Genomic DNA, 13,470 nt, shown 5'->3' on the forward strand with positions numbered 1-13,470 from the left:
AGACAGAGTATAGATGCATTATAATGGGAAGCTAGATAATTGTGCAAGGGAGAAAGGAATAGAAGGTTATATTGTTAGGGTGAGATAAGGGAGGGATAGGAGGAGGCTTGAATGGAGCATAAATGCTAGTGTGGACTGGTTAGGATGAATAACCTGTTACTACCTTACACTCTATGTAACTCATGTAAATTTCACAGTCTCCAAAAAACCATACCTGACTTGGTTTAGGGTCTAGTCCATCCTTGCTGCCATGGTAAATAAAAACTTTGCCAGAACCATCGTAAGGAGCTCCAATGGCGATATCTGTGGAAAGAAAACAAATGTGTTTGAACAATCCTTTACCCTGCAGTTAAAAATGGGAAAAATTCCCACAAATACATGTGACCATTACCCAGCTCAGGACTGCCTGGCATTTTAAACAATGCGGGAATTTGGAGTGGTTTCTCCCCCTCCCCACATTGCGCTAATTATTATCACAGGCTTATATTTATTAACATCTCATCCAGAAGGATGGAGCAGGACAATTAATTATGGTGACTGAGCAAGTCAAGTTCACTTTATATCATGAGGGATTACAGGATTTTAACATTTGTGAAGGGGATTATACTCAGCGATTCCTCCACTTTTAATGTTAAGTTAAAGCAAATTGCTGGCCCTCAGAAAGGATGATTAGAAGATTTTGAGAGGATGCTGTAAGTGTTTGAGGGATAGAATTATAGATCTTAATTTTTTTTTCTGATTAAATACAATGGTTGAGTTAGTTAAGTTAGTCAGCAACAGAGCCATGCGTTTCATAAAGGTCGCGGGGTCAGTCTTGGGCTTGTGCTGTTAAGCTGACCTCAACCTGATCAACATTAAAAACTCGACAATCTTTTGTGGCCATTGCTGGACTAGCACAGTACTCACTGTCCACGTTCAGAATAGCCACCTTGGGGAGAGATTGGCGGCTGCCTGGGGAATCATGCTCCAAGGACTCAACACCTTCAGCTGAGTAGGGAAGAGAAGGCAGTGGGGGGGGGGGGGGGGAGTAGCTACAAGAATAGCTCACCCATCCCTCCTCCTGATCAATAATACTTTTATTTTTAAAAAGTTAGTGAGACAAAGTGGGAGAAAGGAAGCCCATTAAGTGAGGAGTAACTAATCATTTATTAGGTCTTCTCTCTTACTGGCTCAGATCAGGGTACAGTGTAACTGTGAGCCAAAGCACGGTTGTAAAAGAACACAAAATATCAACAATGAGATGGAAGGTATGTATCCTCTGTCAGATTTTTAACATTCTTTGATGGGCTATGAAATTGTTGCCCTTCCCTAATTGTCCTTGAACTTAGTAGCTTGCTAAGCCATTTTCAGAGGGCAGTTAAGAGTCAACCACATTGCTGTGTGTCTGGGGTCACATGTAGGCCAGACCAGCTAAGGACGGCAGATTTCTTTCCCTAGAGGACATTAGTGAACCAGATGGGTTTTTTACAACAATTGATGACAGTTTCACAGCCACCATCACCATTACTGGGACTAGCTTACAGTTCAGATTTTATTAACTGAAGTTAAATTCCACCAGCTGCCATGGTGGGATTCGAACCCATGTCCCCAGTACATTAGCCTGGGCCTCTGGATTACTCATCCATTGACATCATCACATTGCCACTATCTCCTCTAAAGATCCAAATATTCCGCAAGGCTTCAGATGAGACAACCTTCAGAGGGAAAAATGTAAATAAATAAGCAACAAGGCACCTTGGCCTGCAGCTGACGGAAATCTCTGGAATATTTCAGCTGCTGTGAGCGGCAACCTTTGGCTTTGAAGCAACCATTGAACCTTCAGTGCCATCAGTACTGTTCTACAACAAACGCATCCAGAGGGGAACAGCTTTGACCTCTGCTCACTTCAGTCAATGACTTCCTTCCTGTTGCAGTTTTACTGAGATCTGATGCTTTGTACTAGCCAAAACGTATGAATCCTGTTGGATTGAGCAGAGCCCAGTGGGCAACAGCACACATGAAAGATCCCTGCAGAAATCCACCAACAACATTCTTCAAGCAACTGCAGCTGGTAGGATGCAGAAGCAGCGCAGGGGAAGGTAGAGGTATTGGTCTGAGAGGTAGGAGCTCACTGCCAAGTTATTGTGGCATCAACCTGGCATGTTGGCACTCGGCACCACAGCTCAGGGCTATGGACTGAGGACCAGTGAAAGTCTGATTCAGATTGGGCTGAGCTGCCAACTTGAGCTGTGACCAGAATGCAACCTGCCAGCAGGCAGAAGGGAGAATCACAGCTAGCATACGCCAGCCTGTGTTGTTGTAAGGGTTTGTTCAGTGTCTCATTAAGAGGTCTGGAGGCTTGTGTGATTGAACATTAAGTGTTTATTAACAACTCATAACTATATACAGCTCCAAGAGATAGCCCTGACTAGGTACTGCCTCCACCATGGCTTCTGCAAGAATACTTGTGCGTGACTGCGCACCATCATGTGACTCACAATCATAATGTGGGCAGTACTGTTTGCCCAGTCCCACATTAACCCTTACGAACCCGAACACCCTTATACTACATATGCCACTTGCTGGTGGTGACAAACTATTGATATATGAGGGGGATCCCGAGTGCAGTTGCAGTAGCAGACATGAGTCAAGAACAGAGACGAAAGAGGTAAAATTTAAAACATTGCATCAAGGTGACATTTCAAAAGTCAGACAGTGAAATTTCCTTTTAGGCAAAAAAAAGTTTGGGCGTGGCCATTTCACTCCAAAATTCACAGTGCAGGAACACCTGGTTTTGAAAGATGTGATCGTTAGTAGGTCATTAATTATGGAGAAACTCGGACCTCCTGCTTTTCATTAAAAAAAGGAATTTCACCCCAGCACATGTGGAGCCAAACCTAAACCTCCAAAGTGCAGCATAAACCACAACATTTTGAGGATATGGCTTCTTTGGAAAAGCTGCTGCTGAAACGACGGAGATCAAACTTTGTCTTTAACACTTAAATAAAAGCAGTTTGAAGAGCATTGTGACACTTTGAAACATTTGAAGTGACAATGCTCCGAACAACTACCTGTCTCCCATCCTTAAATAGACAATGGATGCATTCAACATGTGTGCTCCCTGGGTGAAAGATCATCAGTTCCTGGAGCAAACAGTAACACAATAAGCATTTGAAGGAACATTCAGGCAACTGAATTTTTTTTAAAAAAAGAGATATCACAACCATGGCTGTCAAGCTTTTTAACTGCAGTGAGCAGAGCCTGTGTATGGAGCGCACCTGTAAACACAAATGGCAGACTGTGAATTCACTGCCATCTTTTGATCATTGCCTAAAAAACAATCCAAACAGTTAATGTTAAAGTAAATACAAAACTATTTAACCATTAACAACGCAGCAATGTTGAAAATGTCATTTTGGGTTCATAGGTCATTAGCTTTAATACGGAGCCTTGCTGGTAACTTGTGTACAATATTGGGGGAAGCTTTTCTCTGGGCACTCACTATAGCAAAATGGTAAACCTGATTATAAAGACATATACTGCATTTGCCAACTCTTATTGGACAAATTCTTAGATGTTTGATCACGTGACCTGACCACGACATTCAGTTATTGATGTGTGTCCAAAGTTTACATAGGTTATTGCATTTACCTTATAACGATTAGGTTTATTTGAGTCTTTTAAGTTCTATGCCAACAAATGATATGCGAAAGCCTGAAGGTCACCTCTATGAGGGCAAAATGCACATGTTCAAACCACATGCATGAAGCTCTATTTCTTTCCTGGTTGCTGGTAGCAATGACGCAATGGCTTTAAGGATATTTAATCAGTAAACAAATGTTACACTGATAGTAACACCTAACATTGAACTACAGCTATTCAAGAGTCAAATAAATGTTTCTGTTTATTTGGCCAAACTCACATTGTGTTGCAATCTATTCAAAGAAGCTCGTCTGATTAGATTTTAGTGACTAATTTTAAAAAGTACTAATCCCTCATGAAGGGCAGAATTCTATACATTATTTTAACTATTTTAAGTCCTCCTGTTGCTCTAGAGAATCTCAAACTGTCCCCAGGAAAAGGCAACCCTTCTTGCTGCGCACTTGAGGAAACAGTGGCGTAATGGTAATGTCACTGGACCAGTAATCCAGCAGCCCAGGCTAATGATCTGGGGACATGGGTTCACATCCCACCACAGCGGCTGGTGGAATTTAAATTTAATTAACAAATCTGAAATTATAAAGCTAGTATCAACAATAGCGACCACGAGAACTATCATCGATTGCTGTAAAAGCTCATCTAGTTCACCAATGTCCTTTATGGAAGGAAATCTGCTATCCTTGCCTTGACCTGACCTATATGCAACTCCTGATCCATATGTTGACTCTTAACTACTCTCGGATATGGCCAAGCAAGTCACTCAGTTCAAGGGCAATTAGAGATGAGCAACAAATGCTGGCCTTGCCAGCGATGCCCACATAACATGAAAGAAAAAAGGGAAAAAAAGTGTACTTTCCCTGATATAAAACAGAAAGTGCTGGAAAAACTCAGCAGGTTTGGCAGCATCTGTGGAGAGAGAAGCAGAGTTAACACTTTGAGTCCAACATGACTCTTCTTCAGAATGCTCTTTATTTCAGATCTCCAGAATCCGCAGTATTTTGCTTTTATTGTCGTACTTTCCCTGTTTTGTGAAGATGGTGACATGGGTGTATGAAGGTCACCACAAGGCAGCAGTGAGTTTTCTGAAAGGAATGAGTTTCGTAGAATGCAGAGTTTTACCCCAGCATCCACTGCAGCAGAGACACTGTTCTATCTCTGGAGCTAAAGGCAGCAAGGGCGCGTTCAGGTGAGATATTGAAAATGACCATCCTGGGACCATCTGTGCAGATAAAACTGCCCAAAAAATACTGACTTTTTGGATAAGCTCAAGCAGATTTGAAGTCAAAATGATATCAACAGAATATTTACAATGTAGATGAGTGAAGGACCACAGACAGACACTCTCGTGCTCCCTTTACACAGCTGAATCAAAAGACAGTTCATTCATTGCTGCCCGAGTGGGAAAGCTGTGACTGCAACATCCTGGGACATAGAAAGATTCAAAATAGCTTTGGTGCAGTGCTCAACCTACGGTGATTGAGATGTGAGATTCCTGAGAAACCATCCCAGCAAATCATTCCCATTCCAGAATCAACTCCCTGGGAAGGCTGCTATGAATTCTGCAAAATCAACAAATTCCAAACAGAGCCTTCACATAGAGTGCTGCAGAACTAATACTACAGAATTTTTAAAATTATTCATTCAAGGGACATTGGCTTCACTGGTTATTGTCCATCCCTAATTGCCCTTAAGGGTGGGTGGTGAGCTGCCTTCTTGAACTGCTGCAGTCCCTCTAGTGTAGGTATACCCACAGCGCTGTTAGGCAGGGAGTTCCAGGATTTTGACCCACCGACAGTGAAGGAACGGCAATACATTTCCAAGTCAGGATGCTGAGTGGCTTGGAGGGGATCTTCTAGATGGTGGTATTCCCATGTGTCTGCTGCCCTTGCCCTTCTAGATAGTAGTGGTCATGGGTTTGTCAGTTCATGAATCATAAACAGAGCTGTCTTCATCAGATAGATGCACATTGTGGAAGATCACACTGAACTACACAAATAATCTTGGAATAAATTTATTCAGTTTGACTTTGGTACCTAAAAAAACTACCACATTGCTACCAATCACTTCCTCTGTGCAAATAACATCAGCTCACCAACAGGTGGTAGTGTCTACATTTCTGTAGAAATACACAGCATTGCAACAGAAGAAAAACAGAATTACCTGGAAAAACTCAGCAGGTCTGGCAGCATCGGCGGAGAAGAAAAGAGTTGACGTTTTGAGTCCTCATGACCCTTCAACAGAAGGCCAAATTTAGCACATGCAGACCTCAGTAATATCTTCACTAACAATGACAGCTTCAAGCATAATTAGGGATGGGAAATAAATACTGCCCTTGCCAGTGAAATCCACGTCCTACAAATAAAAAAGGAAAAAAAAAACAAAAATACCTGGAAAAGCTCAGCAGGTCTGGCAGCATCTGCGGAGAGGAAGACAGTTAACGTTTCGAGTCTGAATGACCCTTCAACAGAACTAAGTAAAAATAGAAATATAAGCTGGTTTAAGGGGGGGGGGGTGAGACAAGAAGAGCTGGATAGAGGGCCAGTGATAGTTGGAGATAACGAAAAGATGTCACAGACAAAAGGACAAAGGTGTTGAAGGTGGTGATATTATCTAAGGAATGTGATAATTAAGGGTAGAAAGCAGGACAAGCAAGGTACAGATAGCCCTAGTGGGGGTGGGGTGGGGTGAAGGAATCAAAAAAGGCTAAAAGGTAGAGATAAAACAATGGATGTAAATACATTTAAAAATAATGGAAATAGGTGGGAAAAGAAAAATCTATATAAATTATTAGAAAAAAAAGGGAGTGGGATCGGAAAGGGGGTGGGGATGGAGGAGAGAGTTCATGATCTAAAATTGTTGAACTCATTATTCAGTCCGGAAGGCTATAAAGTGCCTAGTCGGAAGATGAGGTGCTGTTCCTCCAGTTTGCGTTAAGCTTCACTGGAACAATGCAACAGGTGAAGGACGGACATATGGGCATGACAGCAGGGTGTTGAAATGGCAAGCAACAGGGAGGTTTGGGTAATGCTTGCAGAAAGAGTGAAGGTGTTCTGCAAAGCGGTCACCCAGTCTGCGTGGGTCTCTCCAATGTTGAGGAAAGCGCATTGGGAGCGATGAATGCAGTAGACTAAATTGAGGGAAGTGCAAGTGAAATGCTGCTTCACTTGAAAGGAATGTTTGGGCCCTTGGACGGTGAGGAGAGGGGAAGTGAAGGGGCAGGTGTTGCACCTTCTGCGGTTGCATGGGAAGGTGCCATGGGAGGGGGTTGAGGTGTAGGGGGTGATGGAGGAGTGGACCAGGGTGTCCCGGAGGGAGCGATCCCTATGGAATGCTGCCGGGGGGATGAAGGGAAAATGTGTTTGGTGGTGGCATCATGCTGGAGTTGGCGGAAATGGCGGAGGATGATCCTTTGAATGCGGAGGCTGCTGGGGTGATTAGTGAGGACAAGGGGGACACTACCATGTTTCTGCGCGGGAGATGGGCCGGACTCGGTTGAGGGCTCTGTCAACCACCGTGGGTGGAAAACCTCAGTTAAGGAAGAAAGAAGACATGTCAGAGGAACTGTTTTTGAAGGTAGCATCATCAGAACAGATGCAACGGAGGCAAAGAAACTGAGAGAATGGGATGGAGTCCTTACAGGAAGCGGGGTGTGAGGAGCTGTAGTCGAGGTAGCAGTGGGAGTCGGTAGACTTGTAATGGATATTGGTGGACAGGCTATCACCAGAAACTGAGACAGAGAGGTCAAGGAAGGGAAGGGAAGTGTCAAAGATGGACCATGTGAAAATGATGGAGGGATGGAGATTGGAAGCAAAGTTAATAAATTTTTCCAGGTCCAGACGAGAGCATGAAGCAGCACCGAAGTAATCATCGATGTACCGGAGAAAGAGTTGTGGGAGGGGACCGGAGTAGGACTGGAACAAGGAATGTTCCACATACCCCATAAAGAGACAGGCATAGCTGGGGCCCATGCAGGTACCCATAGCCACACCTTTTATTTGGAGGAAGTGAGAGCAGTTTAAGGAGAAATTGTTCAGTGTGAGAACAAGTTCAGCTAGACGGAGGAAAGCAGTGGTGGATGGGGATTGTTCGGGCCTCTGTTCGAGGAAGAAGCGGAGAGGCTAGATTCTTGGAGTTGTGTATTTTGCATACAACATCAACCCCAGCTTTCTAGCCAAAACCTGGGTAAATTTACAAATGAACAATTCCCTCTTCAATTGACCATGATTTTTTAAAATTCCTTTTGATGGCATAGCAGCTATATCACCGAAGAGCAAAATATTCAAAACCTCTCTGACTCTTGGGGAGCAGAGAGCGGGGAGAGGGCTGGTGGAGTCGCATGGGGGGGTGGGGGAAAGAGAACTGCTCTGACGCCACACCTCAAGTGAGAGAAATTTAATTTAATATACTACTACACCAAGTGGAGCGGGAGATGGGCATTGCAGACAGGAGGATATATGTATCACTATTTATGATACAGTGGTTGAAAGTCACTCCTATTCTCTACTCTAGGAACAACTTGGCTAGAGTTCAATATGCTGTTGCTTACGTGGGGACCAGCGCAAAGGTCGGCAAAGACAAGATTTAACTTGATTCCCGTGGCACCATTTATAACCCACATACCTGACTTCATTACTTCAAACTCCCAAACTCTAGTATAAATTGCTTAAGTTAGTAACAAGCATGCACACTGTTTATGTTGAAATATGTATTCTAAAGAAAATTAAAGACTGAGAGATATTATGGTTCAAGAGAGATTGCTGGGCAAAAACTGAGTAAGACATGTAACTCATACACAATACTTTGCTCAGAACAGCAGAAACCATCACAGGTTTTGTGGTGCTGAAGACACTAGGCCATAGGCTGTTCAGAGGCCTGTTAGCCTTCTACATCCTCACATAGGGCAGAAGATTATTTTACTGTGAGTACAGAATCTTGCTTGATGGGATCACAGATGGGGAAGTCGGACATGGTGTCAGCACAGCCAGTTTGTTATACTCCTCGTTTTCTGGCCATTAAAATTAAGAGCTGGAAAATTGACAGTACCCTGAATCAGGCAGGTTGACCTCTGCAGTCAATTCTTACATCTGCGCTTGCCCTAAATGAACCCTGGGCTCTGAGAGATACCTTGCAGTTTTGGGGGCTGTAACAAAGTGATGGCTCTGTTCCAATTAACAGGTTAACAATTTAGTCATGCATAACTAAGTCACCATCTACTCTTCCCACCTCCACCCAACACAATGGCGGAGACCATCAACCCTCCCTCACCCCTGCTCTGGCGGAGACCATCGACCTCTCACCCCGCTCTGGCGGAGACTCTCAAATGAACAGCAGCTGCAGCACAGTGTAGTATTCAGTCAGTAGCATCTCTTAATTGCATTTTTCAGTGTGTCCAATTGCTATAAGTGGGAAATTACATATCAAATAATCAGAAAACTATGCTAGCACACAACCTGCATGCATGTGCATTGGAACCTGGAACTAAACATTTCTGGTCATGGGTTCACCTGTGAAAAAGGACTATAATGAACCAGTGCTCCCTCTCTACTCAGACCCGAACGAGGTTTGAATTCCAGATACAGGTAGCAATTGAGACTCACTACCCCAACATGTCAATCATCTGAGATGTTTTGAACTTAATGAGATGGCTTGTTCCTCTGATTTTTACCAAATAGCTTGAATGACCTGGTAGACAGACCCACATCCACATGCAGACCATATATACACCAAGGACCTGTAGACCCTTGCACTTATCTGCTGTGACCCATGATGTGAATTTTAGCCAGAGTGCAATAAACGACCTCTATATCAGGGGAAACTGATTCTAACCGTGTGTGTGTTCTTTGGCCAAGAGTAAAGAATCAAAAAATCTCTAAAGAAAGGGAAATGCCTATAAGAAAGTTTAAGTTGCTTTTCTTTCTCTCTCTTCTGAAAAAAGGGAGAAAAGGGGAGAGAGAGAGAGAAAAAGGAGAGTGAGGGGGAAAAGAGGATTCAGAAAGTGGATGAGAACGAAAGGAAAGAGAGAGACAGACAGAGTGCAAAAGAGAAAACTGAAAGAAGAGAGAAATTGCAAGAGACAGAAAAAGGGGAAGAGAGAGAGCATGTGGTGAAAAATTGGAGAGGGAAGCAGAGAGAGTGCAAGAGGGAGAAAATAGGGAAGAAAAGGGGAGAGAGAGAACAAGCATGATAAAGAAAAAAAATGAGGAAGAAAGCCTTTAATAATGAGAGATCGAGAGGAGCAGCAGGGCCATTAACAGTGACAGAGCGAGAGGAGCAGCGGGGCCATTAACAGTGAGAGAGCGAGAGGAGCAGCGGGGCCATTAACAGTGACAGGGCGAGAGGAGCAGCGGGGCCATTAACAGTGACAGGGCGAGAGGAGCAACGGGGCCATTAACAGTGAGAGAGCGAGAGGAACAGTGGGGCCATGAACAGTGAGAGAGCGAGAGGAACAGTGGGGCCATGAACAGTGAGAGAGCGAGAGGAACAGCGGGGCCATGAACAGTGAGAGAGCGAGAAGAGCAGCGGGGTCATTAACACTGAGAGATCGAGAGGAGCAGCGGGACCGTTAACAGTGAGAGATCGAGAGAAACAGCAAGGCCATTAACAGTGAGAATGCAAGAGGAGCAGTGGGGCCATTAGCAGTGAGTGCGATAGGAGCAGCGGGGCCTTTAACAGTGAGAATGAGAGGACATTAAAGAGCGCAGAGCGCGGCTGATTGGTGAGTAGGATTGGTGAGTATTTCTAGTCTTAAATAAAAGGAAGGTCTTTAGTTTGTGCTTAAGTCTCTGGTTTTTTTTGTTCTCTTTTACTTAAAAACAGCTTAAGATAGATACTGGTATGTAAAAAAAATTACAATAGAGTGAAAAGAACAGGGATACTGGAGTAATTAAGTAATTAAAAATACAATAGCGATGGCAGCAGGCGCGATGTATTGCTGCTGGACACCAAGGTGATCCAGAGCGAAGACATCTGTAGTAAATGTTTGCAGCTCAAGGAACTTCAGATATAAGTTGAGGAGCTGGAGTCTGAGCTGCTGATATTGCATCACATCAGGGAGGGGGAAAGTTACCTGGACATTTTTCTCCAGGGGGTGGTCACACCCCTCAGATTAGGTAATTCAAATTTGGTCTGTGATCAGGAGGGTGTGACTGCAAATGAAGCAGGTATCGGGGTAGTGTCCGAGGAACCTTGGCCCCTGCAATCGTCCAACAGTTACAAGATTCTTGTCAGCTGTGTGGACGAGAGAGGGGACTACAGGGATGAGCGAACTGACCACAGCACCATGGTACAGGGAGTCATTCAAGTGGGGGAGGAAATGGGAGCATAGTAGTGATAGGGGACAGTATAATTAGGGGGATAGATACTGTTCTCTGCAGATATGAACACGAGTCGAAAAGGCTGTGTTGCCTGCCCGATTCCTCAGGGCTGGAGAGGAACTTGGAGTGGGAGGGGAAGGATTCAGTTGTTATTGTTCATGTTGGTACCAAAGACATTGATAGGACTAGAAAGGAGGTTCTGCTGAAAGAATTTGAACAGTTAGGAGCTAAATTAAAAAGCAGGGCCTCCAAAGTAAAAATTTCAGGATCACTACCTGAGCCACGGGCAAACTGGCATAGGGTAAATAAAGTCAAGGAGTTAAATGCTCAAAAATTGTTTGAGGAATGGGTTTCAGCTAATGGGGCACTGGCACCAGTACTGTGGTAGAAGGGAGCTGTTCCAGTGGGACAGGTTTCACTTGAACTGTGCTGGGACCAGTGTCCTAGCGAATTGAACAACTACGGCTGTAGAGAGGGCTTTAAATTAAATAGACGGTGGGGGCTGGGGGATAGGAGGGTTCTGGAAAGGGGATATGTAGGCTAACAAAGCAAAAGGATTTAGCAGCATTGAAGGGCAGCTATTTAGGTATTGAGACCCAGAGAGTGTGGCAGGAAGGCACAGAGTGTACAAATATTTTTTAAAAAGCAGCAAATAGGGTTATAGGGGGGTGACGGTGGGGGAGGGGGGGGGGGAAATGGTAAAAAGACAAAGTTAATGGCTCTTAAATGCACATAGTATTCAGAACAAAATAAGTGAATTACTGGCACAAATAGAGGTAAATGGGTATGATGTTATAGCCATTACGGAGACGGATAACAGATTGGAGCCTGTGCCATATTCACTCTGACTAGTTCCACATGCGATACTGAAGAGGCATACCAAAATGCTGAATTACTTTTGTGGGCCTTGAAAGAGCAGGAGAGTGCCAGGGCCCCAAAATCATGGCAACTTCTTTGTCATTTGAGCTGCTCTGCTGGTTGGTCACTCAAGTCAAATTTAACCTCAATGTCACTGTGGAAATACAGGTTTCATGGTGGAAAGTGGATATGTTTCCTTTCTGTAACATGGGCAAACATGGCAGCTGCTTCACACAAAGTCTGAACAGATAAATTCAAGGCCATGTGGCTGAAGGGGTAAATCAAATGAATATCTTTGAGTGTCATGAGCTGTCTTCAAAGGGTTCCAGTGAAGAACAGGACATCAGTTATCAGTCAGAAAGGATGTGGTACGAGATCACTAATAACCTAACAATTAACGATGATGTGAAGTAACACCAACAACATAATCCAATCAGGGTCAACCGTTCTTTTCTAGATGGTGCAGTTATCGCAAAAAGAGCCAAGTTAAAGGCCCACTATCTTTGCACCAGAACAAGGGAGTGGGACCCTCATCCATCTTAGCCTCAAGCTGGGGGCCCCATCCCAAATTTCTGGGATGGAGTAATTTGCATGACAGAGGCAGTGCACCAACCGGGCCATTCTGAACAACCAGCTAGAATTGAAGAGATGTTCCATCTTTCGATTGCAAGGAGACCTGGTGGGGCCCCGAAGCAAATATTCTGTCAATCTTCTGTTTGTCATGGAGAAATGGGCCCCTTTTGGCAAAGTTACTTGAAGCTATGAGTTCTGCTGAAGATTATGAAGGCTATTCCCCTGCATTGCGCAGCAACTCACTTGACACAGGAGCAGACAGATAATCCACACACATTCCCTACTCTATTGGAATTTAAAGGATCACAGCAAATGAGATGGAATCTTGGCTGAACCAGGGTGTGCCACCAAATTCTTGCCCTGAGCCCAGGCTTTCCACCCTTTCCAGCTCCAGGAATTTTGGCCCTTTGACCAGGGGCTTCCCACTGAGAGTTTGAGATTTCTGAACCTCGCTTGTACAGTTTTAGTCCCCATGAATTTATGATAGAATTTGTAAGGACAATTTGTAAGGACAATAAGTTACATAAATACTGCAGTACAAGGAGTACAGTATGATGTGTTTCATTTTTAAATAGCTCATGAATCATCTAACCTTGAAATCCATCTTGATTAATGTCTCCAATACTGCTGACGGTGTGACCAAACATAGAGCCCAGTGAGCCATTTAACACCAGGTTGGGTTTGTCTGGGAACTTCCCCGCCACATTCATGTAAATATACACAGCCCCGCTGATCTCCTTCTTGTGGTCAAAGTAATGAGGAGCCCCGGCAATTATGTCTTGCCAGCTGTTTGGAAAAACAAAACAAATCACTTTGTTAAAAAGCTGTCTACAGAATAATTAAATTATCACCTACAAATCTTATAGTCTAGCCTAGCATGAACAGAGTACAGTATGGTCTATTTATTTGGTATGAACAAAGAAATGAAAACTACAAATGAGATTTAAATCCTCAAAATTTCACAAGAGGAGTATTTTACATGTTTATTTTTACTACACAAATTGCTTGTGCTTAATGAAGAATTTCACCACCCAAACAATTTGGTTGGTAATTGAATGTCCATTGTGAGCCATATAAATCAGACAGA

At 43.8% G+C, this 13,470-nt stretch overlaps 1 protein-coding gene across 1 annotated transcript in view; it reads right to left on the reverse strand.

Moving 5' to 3' along the window:
* itga3b (integrin, alpha 3b) overlaps positions 1 to 13,470 on the reverse strand; it is a 167,225-nt gene that overhangs the window by 59,416 nt on the left and 94,339 nt on the right. Inside the window, exons 7-8 of the mRNA XM_041173596.1 lie at positions 12,976 to 13,169; positions 215 to 303 (exon numbers count right to left, since the gene is read on the reverse strand). Of these exons, the coding sequence (XP_041029530.1) occupies positions 215 to 303; positions 12,976 to 13,169 (283 nt within the window). The remainder of the gene's footprint in view (positions 1 to 214; positions 304 to 12,975; positions 13,170 to 13,470) is intronic.

The sequence above is a fragment of the Carcharodon carcharias genome, chromosome 23, assembly GCF_017639515.1.
Source record: "Carcharodon carcharias isolate sCarCar2 chromosome 23, sCarCar2.pri, whole genome shotgun sequence".
NCBI lineage: Eukaryota > Metazoa > Chordata > Chondrichthyes > Lamniformes > Lamnidae > Carcharodon > Carcharodon carcharias.